This window comes from Herpailurus yagouaroundi, unplaced genomic scaffold (genome assembly GCF_014898765.1).
Source record: "Herpailurus yagouaroundi ecotype Mexico unplaced genomic scaffold, PumYag 77, whole genome shotgun sequence".
Lineage (NCBI taxonomy): Eukaryota > Metazoa > Chordata > Mammalia > Carnivora > Felidae > Herpailurus > Herpailurus yagouaroundi.
The window spans coordinates 31,483,749-31,496,744 of record NW_024412388.1 but is presented as its reverse complement, the minus strand read 5'-3'; the positions used below and the strand labels follow the sequence as shown (position 1 = coordinate 31,496,744).

The window sequence follows — 12,996 nt, the reverse complement described above, 5'->3', positions numbered from 1 at the left end:
AGAGGAGGGGAGGGGCAGAGAGAGGGGGAGACAGAATCTGAAGCAGGCTCCAGGCTCCGAGCTGTCAGCACAGAGCCTGATGTGGGGCTTGAACCCACGAACCGTGAGATCATGACCTGAGCTGAAGTCGGACGCCCAACCGACTGAGCCACCCAGCCAGGCGCCCCAAGAAAGTCATTTTTTTCCTTTTTTCTGGGTGACAGAAAGAATATATGTGAAATCTGGAGCTGATGGTAACTGATTTGTAACGAGGTGCTAAAAACAAAACAAAACAAAACAAAACAAAAAACGAAGACACAAGCAAAGGTGAGAGATGGAGAGAAAGCTGCCTGGTTTTCTAAAGTGCTTCAGGTCCTAAGCCCAGTCTGCTGTTTGAATGTATTGCAACCCATGAATTACAGGATACCCCAATATCCCTCTAATAACACCCCCACATTGAGGCTTAAAAAGCCCCAACTGATTTGTTATTTGACCAAAGAGTCTCAACTAATCTACTGTGTTTAGACAGAGCCCATATAGGAAGGAGGAAAACGGGACATGGAACTATAAAGTAGCAACAGCTATAATGGAAAATCTAAGTGCCAGGCTTTGGTTTATAACCTTAGTGGATGGAGGTGAGGGTAAATCGATTAACATTTCACAGAATTACTCACTAAAACTTTAATAAACATTTACCAGATTGAAAAATGAGCATGTACAAAACCATGTGGCCCCGATCGTGGTGCTCAGCTTTCACAACATAAGCAATGTTAATTAATACTTTCATTAATCAATGCTTATTAGACAGTCATGCCCTACCTCTTTTCTCTCTTCCTCCATGTATTAACTATAACTTGCTAACTTAACCATCCGGTAAAATGCTGTGGTTGATCATCCATAGTACACCCTGCCATCTTAAGTCTCCCGACTCAATTATCAGTGTTCCTCCATTCCATCAGAGGGGTTGCAGCCAAGATTTGACTTGCTAAGATAGGTGGATTGGTCTCTTTAAAGGGACTCTCATTGATCAGGCAGCTCCAGCCTAGAGGTCAAGGACTGGAGCAGTTGGTGGAAAGAGGGCTTCTCCTTTTCCAGCTGAGATTTTGGTAGGCTTGGCTATTGTTCAGTAAGATGCAGACTCCTCTCTGGCTCCAGGAATGGCAAGCAGCGCTCCTTCTGGGGATGCAGCTCAGCTGGTACTTCCACACTAGTTATGGAGACAAATGGATACTTCTTTGATGACTAACGGGGCTGTGGGTCCAGGACATGCTTCAGCATCAGGTGGCTCCTAGTCCTCTTGCTGGTGGGAAAGGAAATTGGCCCAACCTCTATGAAGGCCAGTTTGGCACTATCCATCATACAAGTGCACATACCCTCTAGTATAGAGACTCCAGTTCTTGGAATTTACCCTACACAAACACATGTGTAAGAAAGAAAAATGTGTAAGACTATTCATTGCAACAAAAGATTAGAAATCCAAAAGTCCATCATAGTGAACTGGCTAAATAAATTAAAGTACATTCAAACCACAGAATACCATGCAGTTATAAAAAAGAATGAGTAGGCACTTTATCTACTAATATGGAATGACCTCCATGATATATGGTTAAGTAATAAAAGTAATGTGCAGATGTGTTTACATAGGAAGCTGCCATTTATGCTTAAAAAGAACTCTGCATATTCTCTTGGATACAAATAAAAAAGATCTCTTGAAGGGTGCATAAAAAGTTATAAAAATGGTTGCCTCTAAGGTAGAATTTGGTGGTGGATGTAGGAAAAGGATTTTCACTTATACAACTGTCTATGCCGTTTGAATTTTATCAGATTTGTAAGTCTCCTCATTTAAAAAAAGTAAGTTACTTAAAAAACAGGGGTGATTTTTTTCAACAGTACTTCCCAAATGTTAGTCTATAAATCAGAGAATGCCCATGGAGAATAATTCACCCTCCATGAAATCAGGTAACAATTATGTGTGCATCACAATCCTGAATTTAATTTAATCCTTTATTCTTAAGTACTTTGTATGGAGGTGTTAGTAGATAACAGTTATCAATGTACTATTTACACAACAGGCAATATTAAAGGCTGGTATCATTATATCAATTCCTCAAATTTGGAATCCTGGAATTTAAAAGCACTGATTTAGAGTTAGCTTTTGTTCTCATGTTGAATAATCTATTTTTACACATTATTTCGAAAGGCATTCCTCCTGTGTATTTCATGATGTCGACTAAGTGATGAATTATAGCTGAAGGCTTTTCCACATTCATTACATTCATAAGGCTTTTCTCCAGTATGGTGTCTCTGATGTTTCTTAAAGGATGAATCATGCCTGTAGGCTTTTCCACAGCGGTTGCATTCATATGCTTTCACTCCTGTATGAACAGTTTTATGGTTGCTAAGGTGTATCCTCTGTCTAAAGGCTTTCCCACATTCCTTACATTTGTAGGGTCTCTCCCCAGTATGGATTCTCTGGTGATGCGTTAGATACGCTCTATGACTAAAGGTTTTACAACACGCAGTGCATGCATAGGGCTTCTCCCCAGTGTGAATTCTTATATGTTCACTAAGGTGTCTGATCTGTCGGAAGGTTTTCCCACATTCATTGCACGTAAAGGGTTTCTCTCCAGAATGAGTTCTCAAATGCTGGATCAAGCTAATGTTCTGGCTGAAAGCTTTCTGACATTTATCACATACATAGGGTTTCTCTCCAGTGTGAGTTCTATGATGCTGATTAAGAGATGAGCGATGCCTAAAGGCTTTGCCGCATTCTTCACATTCAAAGGGTTTCTCGCCAGTATGGATCCTCTGGTGTGTAGTAAGGGATGCACTTTGGCTAAACGCTCTTCCACATTCCTTACATCTGAAAGGTTTTTCACCAGTATGAATTCTCATGTGTTCAGTGAGATGAATGGGTTGTTTGAAGTTTTTTTCACATATATTACATTCATAGGTTTTTGTTCTTATGTAACTCGGATGATTTATCAAGTCTAATTTGTATTTATTCCTCTTTCTAGGTGTATCACATTTACGGTGCCTCTGTTCTATTGTAACATTTGAACTGACAATATTTTCCCCGAATTTGTTAGTTTCTTGGTCACTCTTCTTGTGGGTCAGGATGGCGTGTCTTATATCTCTTCCATGGGATTCCTGGTGCTCTTCTAACTCGCCATCATATTTAGAGACTTTTCTCAATGTGGAGTAAATGACATCATCTCTCAGGAACCCTTCCATCATAATGCCATGATATAAGTGTTCCTGTAAAATCTCATTCTTTGAAGCTGATGTACTGGTTTCTGTTTTATTCTTCAAGTCTGAAAGAAATGGAAAAAATGCACATAAGTCACATTCATTATGCTTCAAAAAATCAATTACTATAGTGGATATGGAATAGAGATTTAGAGAACTACACATATAAAACACATGAGACTCTGATTACATTTGACCCTTGAACAACATGGGGGTTGGGATATCAACCTCAACACAGTAAAAAAAATCCATGTATAACTTCTGATTCCCACCGAAACTTAACTACTAATAGCCTACTGTTGACTAGAAGCCTCACCAGTAAATCAATTAACACTTACTTTTTATGTTATGTGTATCATATACTAGATTCTTACAATAAAGAGAAAAGAAAATGCACTGTAAAAAATCCACATATGGGGTGCCTGCGTAGCTCAGTTGGTTAAATGTCTGACTCTCGATTTTGGCTCATATCATGATCTCACAGTTCAAGAGATCGAGTCCTGTGTCGGGCTCTGCACTGACAGCATGGAGCCTGCTTGGAAGTCTCTCTCTCCCTCTGTCCCCACACACCCCCCCACCCCCGCTTGTGTTCTCTCTCTCTCAAAATAAATAAACATTAAAAAAAGTTGACAAATCATTTCATTAAAAAGAAAAACTCTAGGGGTGCCTAAGTGGCTCAGTCTGTTGAGCATCCAACTTTGGCTCAGGTCATGATCTCATGATTGATGGGTTTGAGCCCCACATCAGGCTCTGCGCTGACAGCATGGAGCCTGCTTCGGATTTTCTGTCTCCCTTGCTCTCTGCCCTTCTCCCACTCACTCCCTCCCTTTCTAAAATAAATATTAAAAAAATTCACATATAATAGGTGGACGCATGCAGTTCAAACCAGTGTTGTTCAAGGTCAATTGCACATTTAAAAATGGTTATGCAACATGGGGAGGTAATGAGAAGTTAAGAAACAGTAAATAAGGTAAATGTGTGATTTTATACAGAGAGTAAAATTTGAGCACTTCAGACATGCTCTAATACTAAATAATGAAATTTCAGAGCTATGTCTTAAGAATATCTTTTCTTGACAACTACTTTTAGAAAACAATCTCAGAAAGATAAAAAGATGTCCCTCTCCCCACACCAGCAGGAGATGCTCATTCAAAAACTAAGGTCTGAACTAAGAACTTTCATGAAAACATTAAGCTTTTATCGAAATTTGTATTAATATTTGCTTTGTTCTATTTCCTGTGGTTATTAATCTGTCCCTAGAAATGTTATTTATACAAAGGAGACTTGTAAGAAACCCAAACTGCTATATTACTATTATTGCCATGTTCTCTGAAAATATCTTTTAATCTCTACAGTTTTGACTGGGTTTTTTGATCATCTGTTATACCCATTACTAATATTTCAACTGATACATCTTCATTCTTGAAAAGTATAACTTTTTGTAAGATTTTTCGGTCAACACAAAAGGATCAATAGTACTTCCAAATTCTTAATGAGTAAAGGCAATAATAGAGTCTATGTTGTGTAGGCTTCTGATTCTGGTCCTGAAAATGGGAGGTGGAAGAAAAGAAGACAGAGCAAGAGAGAAGAAGCCTTCTATGTCATGTCCCCTTTCCCAATTCAATATCCAGGCCTGAAGGACCAAACTACAGAAGAAGAGATTTTTAACATTTAAAAAAAAAATTTTTTTTTCAACGTTTATTTATTTTTTTGGGGACAGAGAGAGATAGAGCATGAACGGGGGAGGGGAAGAGAGAGAGAGAGGGAGACACAGAATCGGAAACAGGCTCCAGGCTCTGAGCCATCAGCCCAGAGCCCGACGCGGGGCTCGAACTCACGGACCGCGAGATCGTGACCTGGCTGAAGTCGGACGCTTAACCAACTGCGCCACCCAGGCGCCCCGAGATTTTTAACATTTTTTAAAAAATGTTTATTTCTTTAAAAAAATTTTTTTAACTTTTATTTATTCTTGAGAGAGAGACAGAGTACAAGCCAGGGAGGGGGAGAGAGAGAGAGGGAGACACAGAATCTAGAAGCAGGCTCCAGGCTCTGAGCTGACAGCACGGAGTCTGATGCGGGGCTCAAACTCATGAATTGTGAGATCATGACCTGAGCCGAAGTTAGACGCTTAACCGAGTGAGCCACCCAGGTGCCCCAAAATGTTGACTTATTTTGAGAGAGAAAACACATGCATGATGGGGGAGTGTCAGAGAGAGAGACGGAGAGAGAATCTCAAGCGGGCTCTGCGTGGACAGGGCTCAATCTCACAAACTATGAGATCATGAACTGAGTGGAAATCAAAAAGTCCAATGGATAACCAACTGAACCAGCCAGGCATTCCAAGAATTTAACTTTGAATGAAGTTGTGAGTTTTTGTTATTGCAGTAAACTAAAATGTTTTAGTAAAATCAAACTGTTCTTATTATTTAAAGCGACTGGAAAATCTAAATGAAATTCATGGTGGCTCTTATTTTCATTATTATAAGCTGAAAAGAGAAAACCCAAGAGAATATATAAACAAATTATTGGAATTAATAATGGAATGAAACAAGATGACTAGCTATAGGATCAATATACAAATCCAACTGTTCTATTACTATACACCAGCAACAAACAGAAAACATAATTTAAAAATATATACCATCAAAATAGCAAAATAAAAGGTCTTCAAGATGAATCTAACAAAAGAGATGCAATATGGACAAGACCTTTATACGGAAAATTCTGAAATTTTATTAAAAAAAAAAAGTTACGAAATACTAATGAATGCAGCAATATACCCTGTTTCTAGCTAGTAACACTCAATATCATAATATTAATTCTCCCCAAAGTTGATCTATAAATTCAATTCTCTTCCAATAAAAACACCACCAGAGTATTTGCATGTGTGTGGGTGTGTGTGAAATTTCATGCATTCATTATATAATTTGCATGGAAGAGCAAGGGGCTAATAATGAGGACAATTTTGAAGAACAAAGTGGGAGAACTACCATGACCATATATGAGTTTCACTATGAAATACAGTGATTACAACAGCTTGGCATTACAGTAGGGCTAGAAGAGAAAAATGGAACAGAATACAGTGCCCAGAACAGACACAAGTATATAAGGAAACTTGATAGGTAACAGAGTGGTATTAACTATTAAATACATGGTTCCTGGACTGATTATCCATGTGGAAAAGGTCCTCACCTCACACTACACATAAAATAATTCTAGGTGAATTAACTCTAAATATGAAAAGCCAAACTTAAAAATATAAGATGATATATACATCCTTTCTATAGATCAAGAAAAAAAAAAAACAGAACTGGCAAAGTAATTTACGTAAGAGAAATCTAGATGGTCAATAGACATGAAAAGTATGCTCCTCTTGCTAATAATGAGGAAAATGAAAGAAACGGTAAGATACCATATTCACCCACAAATTTACAATAATTTTAAAGTTTGACAAAGCCAAGTGTTGACAAAGATGCTGCACTCTGGAAAGTCTTAAGGCTTGCCGAGGGGAGGTACATATTGGTGCAACTGCTTTGAAGAGCAAGCTGGTAATATCAAACAAAACGAAGGTGCATATACTCCATGACCCAACAGTTTTGCTTCCACATTGCAGAGAAATACTTGCACGTGTACACAAGAAGACATGTACAGGAGCATCTTGGTAACCCCCAAATTTAGAAACAATATATCTATTAACAGGAAAATAAATAAATTTATTTATTTATTAGTTCAACAGAAATAACTAGAAGAAGATGGATAAATATCAATTGTGTTGACTGAGAAAAGCAAGTAGAAGTATATACACCATTTATTTAAAGAATAAAAACCTGGGTGGCTCAGTCGGTTGGGCGTCTGACTTCAGCTCAGGTCATGATCTCACAGTTCATGGGTTCGAGCCCCACACTAGACTCTGTGCTGACAGCTCAGAGCCTGGAGTCTGCTTCAGATTCTGTGCCTCCCTCTCTCTCTTTGCCCCTCCCCTGCTTGTGCTCTCTCTCTCTCAAAAATAAATAAATAAACTTAAAAAAAAAAACCATGCAAAATAATAGCAAATATTGTTCCAGGATATACACACACAGTGAAAGTATGAAGACATATAGGAGAATGACAATATTTAAACTCTGAAAAGTTGGTTATTTAAAAAAAATTTTTTAAATATTTATTTATTAAAAAAAATTTTTTTTTTAATGTTTTATTTATTTTTGAGACAGAGAGAGACAGAGCATGAACGGGGGAGGGGCAGAGAGACACGAAGACACAGAATCGGAAGCAGCCTCCAGGCTCTGGGCCATCAGCCCAGAGCCTGACGTGGGGCTCGAACTCACGGACCGCGAGATCATGACCTGAGCTGAAGTCGGACGTTTAACCAGCTAAGCCACCCAGGCGCCCCAATCTTTATTTATTTTTGAGAGAGAGAGAGACAGAGCACGAGCAGGAAAGAAATAGAGACAGGGAGAAACAGAATCCGAAGTAGGTTCCAGCTTCTGAGCTGTCAGCACAGAGCCCAACACGGAGCTCGAACTCATGAACTGCGAGATCATGACCTGAGCCGAAGTTGGATGCTCAACTGAGTCACCTAGTTGTCCCCGAAAAATTGGTTATTTTAAAAGGTAAAAGGGGAATAGCAGGACTTCAACTCTTTTTTCTTAATCTAGGTGGAAGCTACATAGAAATTTGTTATAATGTTCTCTATGCCTTTCTGAACACCTAAAATATTTCATAATAAAGCAAAGTTTAAGGAGATGGTTAAAGGCCACTTAATTGTCCTGTGGCAATTTCTCTTGCAAGAATTTTCATACAGTTGTTACAAAAAATACAAAAGGTAGATAAATAAGTTAAAAAGAGAGTGAGAATCAAAGCTGAAATTGTAAAATGAAAATTGGTGGAAAGTGGAAACAGAATGGAAGAGAGAAAATTAAAGATCTATCGAATGCAGTGAGCCCTGAAAAGAGATGTGTTTTCCGTGAAGAGAGACCATGTACATCTGACTGCTCAGAGAAAGGCGCTTTCGATTTGCAGAGTTCGGGATACTGAAGAAAAGAGGAAAAGTCAAGTTCAACCTAAATTAAGACAAAACTCCCTGCCCTCCAACTCCAGAGAGACTTTGCCAGGTGAGGTGAAGGAAAGGGATGATGGAGGGAGGGGTGACGTCAGGTTTAGTGCATGCCCTGTCCACTGACTTCAGCCTTCCCCACAGCCTGGGGAGACTTCGGGGACTCTGGCCTACATATTAAAAGGTACTATCTGACTTGGTCTCACCTGAACTGGGATCTCCTGGGCCTTCTTTCTCTGTCATCCATGGCTCTTGTCCTTTCTCCAACTGGGATATCACACTAGGTTTAGAAAGTTGATATCCTGCTTATAAAGTAAAAAAACAAAAACAAAAACCAAACAAATAAACAAAAACCAGAGTATGAATGTTTACACTGAGTTCTAAGAACATCCCCAGAATTCTTTCTAGTCCTCTGGCAGTCAGGGTCTCTGAAGATGGAAAGGGACACCACAGAATGTCTTTCTATTCTCGCTCTAACAAGTAAAGCGGTTCCCCCAAGGAATGAGACATCTCTAATACAGAACTCAAGGCCAAGCTCGAAGGAATCCACAACATTTGATAATTTGGAATTAATGACTTTCCTGTAACAGACAGGTTTTCTGGGTGAATGTTCCACCCATCCTTACCCACTGACAGCAGGTTCCCATAGTTCTCCAGCATCACCTCCCGGTATAGATTCCGGTGAGCAAGGGGCAGTTGTCCCCACTCCTCCTGGGTAAAGTCCACAGATATGTCCTTGAAAGTCAGCAGTTCCTAGAATATCAAATATATTCCTTTTCAGACAAAGACCACCTCCATCAAGGTCCAAGGAGTTCTGACAGTATTCTAAGTTCTGAGAGATTTTAAACTAGTTTTACTGGCAGCCTCCTCTGGATGTGTTTGAAGGTCCTCCGGAGATTACCATAAATACATAGAAAAACACAAGGTCATATGGGCCTTAGAAAAAAATTAAGCAGGATAAGGAGGAAACAGGGAGAACCACATGAAGGTAGAGGAGGATCTTTTATGCAAGGTGGTTGGGGAAGGCCTCTCTAAAAGGGTGAGATTTGACCACAGACATGAATTCAGTGAGGGAGATCTATGTGGGAATCTGAGGGAAGAGCATTCCAGGCAGGTACAAAGGACCTAAAGTGAGAGCATCCTTGGCTTATCTGAGGAACAGGAGAGTGAACAGCATCACTGGTGGCAGGTTGGTGAAGGGAACAGGAGGAGAGGAGGACAGAGGGGCCAGAGGGAGAGACAGAGAGGCTTTCAGCAATTATTGTCACAAAACCAATGTACTGCTACTGAGCTTAAATCCTGGGGCTCACTGAACTGGAGTTCAATGCAAAGATGAACAAAACTGGAACTGTAGTCTAACCCCATCCTAGCTCAAATACTTGAAGAGATAATAAAGATCAGCCCCCCAGCAGTGGTGGCATGGGTGTCTGTAGTTGGATTAGTCAGAAGTGAACTCAATCAAATAAAAGCTGTGTCTCAGACAGAGCTCAGCCACAGCTCTAGGGAGAATATGAATAATCAGTCCCTCACTTTAACCACCAGAGGAAAGGACTTAGTCTTTTGTAAATAAACAAACGACACACATATGTGTATAGACACACACACACGTGTATGTATACATATATATGTGTGTACACATGGATGTGCGCACATATATAGTTCATCCCCCACTATTTTTTTTTTAAGTTTATTTTGAAAGAGAGTGCGTGTGTGTATGAACAGGGGTGGGGCAGAGAGAGGAGAGAGAGAATCCAAAGCAGGCTTTGTGTGCACTGTCAGCACAGAGCCTGATGTGGGACTCAACCTCATGAACTGTGAGATCATGACCTGAACTGAAATCAAGTGTCCCTCCCACGCCTAACTGACTGAGTCACCCAGGCATCCCTCCCCACTGTTCTTCAATACCCAATATCTCAACTACTAGAAAAAACTGTTACACATGTGAAGAAGGAGGAAAATGTGACCTATAATTAAGAAAATAAAAGGGCACCTGGGTGGCTCAGTCAGTTAAGCGTCCGACTTCAGCTCAGGTCATGACCTCATGGTTTGTGAGTTCGAGCCCCACATCAGGCTCTGTGCTGACAGCTCAGAGCCTGGAGCCTCCTTCGGATCTGTGTTTCCTTCTCTCTGCCCCTCCCCCCTCACACTCTGTCTCTCTCTCAAGAATAAATAAACATTAAAAAAATTTAAAAAAAAAGAAAAGAAAAGAAAAATCAATAGAAGCAAGCCCACAGGTGACTAAGTCTTTGGAATTAGCAGACAAGAAGTTTAAAGAAATTATTAAAATATGTTAAAAATTTACATAAAATATGAATACAGTAAGTGAAAACATGGGGGTAACTAAGAGGAGAGAGTGAGAGAAATGCTGAAGAACTAAATGAAAATTCTACAAATGAAAAATACAGTATCAGAAAAATCCATTAAATGGCCTTAATGGCAGCAGAATGGCCTGAATGGCCCGATGAAGACAAGATCCATGAAACTTAAGATAGGTCAATAGATATCATTCAAATTGAAGCACCAAGACGGAAAAAAGACCAAACCTGGGATAATACCAAGTGGTTTAATAATATATATAATTAGAATCTCAGAAGAAGATAAAAGAATGGGCAGAAAAAATATTTGGAGAAATAAAGGTTGAAAATTTTCCAAATTTGATGGAAAAAAATCAAGCCACAGATCTAAGCTCAGCAAACCCCCAAAATAATAAATTCAAAGAAAACCAGCCCGACACACATCACAGTAAAACTGCTGAAGAGCAACGATAAAAGATCATGAAGGTAGCCAAAACAAGGTAGGAAAGGAGGAACAAAAAAAAACCACAAGTTGGTATAAAACAAACAGAAAGGCAGGTCACCTATAGGGAAATAATAGTAACAGCTGACTTCTCATTCCAAATGATACAAGCTAAAAGATCATGGAACACTTGTAAAGTGCTTAAAAGAAAAAAGTCACCCTAGAGCTCTCTATCCAGTAAAAGATCCTCAAATAGAAGACAACAGAAAGACATCTTTAGATCAGCAAAAGCTGTGAGAATTCGTCAGAACACCCACACTACAAGAAACGTTGAACAACTTTCTTTTGGTTGAAGGGAAATGATGCCAGGCAGAAACTTGGAATTAAAAGAAGGAATGAAGACTGCAAATTGGTAATTATGTGGATGGTTATGAAAAGAACTTTTTTTTTCCTTTTCTTAATTTCTTAAAAACTATTCACTGCTAAAAACAAAAATAAGAACAGGGGCACCTAGGTGGCTCAGTTGGTTAAGCATCTGACTCTTGATTTCAGCTCAGGTCAGGATCTCTCAGTTTATGAGTTCGAGCCCCAAGTCAGGCTCCTCACTGAGTGTGGAGCCTGCCTGGGATATTTTCTCTCTCTCTCTCTCTCTCTCTCTCTTTCTTTCTTTCTTCCTTTCTCTCTCTCTCCCTCCCTCTCTCTCTCTCCCTCCCTCCCTCCCCTGCTCATGCTTGCCTTCTCTCACAAAACAAGTGAACTTTTAAAAAACAAAAAACAAAAATAGGAACAATGTACTGTGGGGTTTTAATGTGTAAAGTGAAATATATGATGACAATATACAAACAATGGGGAAGAGTAAATGGAAATACGGGGCTTCCATGCCATATGTGAAACAGTATAATATTAATTCAACTGTGATATGTTAAAAACACATATTATAACGGTCAGAGCAACCACCACAAGCAAATAAAACAAGTATAGCTAAAAAGTCATCAGAGAGCATAAAGTAGAATACTAAAACACTATGCAATCCAAGAGGAAGCAGAAGAGGAACAAAGAAACAAAAATGTGTGAACAGCAGAGTAAGAATATACATTTAAATCCCACTGTATCGATGATTATGGTAACTGTAAATGCACTAAATGAGCAAGACACAGCTATATCTAAGGTCATACTTTAAGTATAAAGATACAGATAGGTCAAAAGTAAAAGAACTGAAAAAGCTATACCATACAAATAATAACTAAAACAACAGTGGAGGAACTATAATGAATCAGACAAAAGTGGGCTTAGGAGAAGGAATATTACTTGCCATAAAGAAGAGACATCTCATGATGATAAAGTGTCAGTTCATCAAGAAGACAACAATACTACTTGTTAATGTATCTCATAACAGAACTCGAAATAGAGCAGAACTGACAGAACTGAAGGAAGATATAGACAAAACCACAACAGATTTCAACATTCCTTTCTCAGTAACTGATACAAGTGGACAATAATGCATCAAGGATACAGATTTGAACCATCTATCTGTCAACTTAATGGACATTTATAGAACACTATACCTATCAACTGCAGAATATACATTCTGTTTTAAACTTTTTATTTTGAGGTCATTATAGATTCCCATGCACTTATAAGAAATAACAAAGAGAGGCGCCTGGGTGGTTCAGTCAGATAAGCATCTGACTTCAGCTCAGGTCATGATTTCACGGTTCCTGGGTTCGGATTCTGTGTCTCCCTCTCTCTCTGCCCCTCCCCGGCTTGCTTGTGTGTGCTCTCTCTCGCTCTCTCTCTCAAAAGTAAATAAACATTAAAAGAAAGAAAGAAAGAAAGAAAGAAAGAAAGAAAGAAAGAAAGAAAGAAAGAAAGAAAGAAAGAAAGAAGAAAAGAAAAGAAAGAAAAGAAAAGAAAAGAAAAGAAAAGAAAGAAAAGAAAAGAAAAGAAAAGAAAAGAAAAGAAAAGAAAAGAAAAGAAAA

At 39.0% G+C, this 12,996-nt stretch overlaps 1 protein-coding gene across 7 annotated transcripts in view; it reads right to left on the bottom strand.

The window, feature by feature from the left end:
• Positions 1-645: 645 nt before the first annotated feature.
• The window catches only part of ZFP69 (ZFP69 zinc finger protein), a 17,416-nt gene continuing 5,065 nt past the window's right edge, over positions 646-12,996 (bottom strand). For 4 of the 7 annotated variants that reach the window (XM_040469792.1, XM_040469795.1, XM_040469793.1 and 1 more), the window contains 3 exons: positions 8,908-9,034; positions 8,488-8,586; positions 646-3,293 (listed from right to left, as the gene is read on the bottom strand). In XM_040469792.1, coding sequence (XP_040325726.1) covers positions 2,161-3,293; positions 8,488-8,586; positions 8,908-9,034 — 1,359 coding nt within the window. In that variant the 3' untranslated portion in view covers positions 646-2,160. The remainder of the gene's footprint in view (positions 3,294-8,487; positions 8,587-8,907; positions 9,035-12,996) is intronic. The other 3 variants (XM_040469794.1, XM_040469789.1, XM_040469791.1) reach the window with 2 other exon arrangements.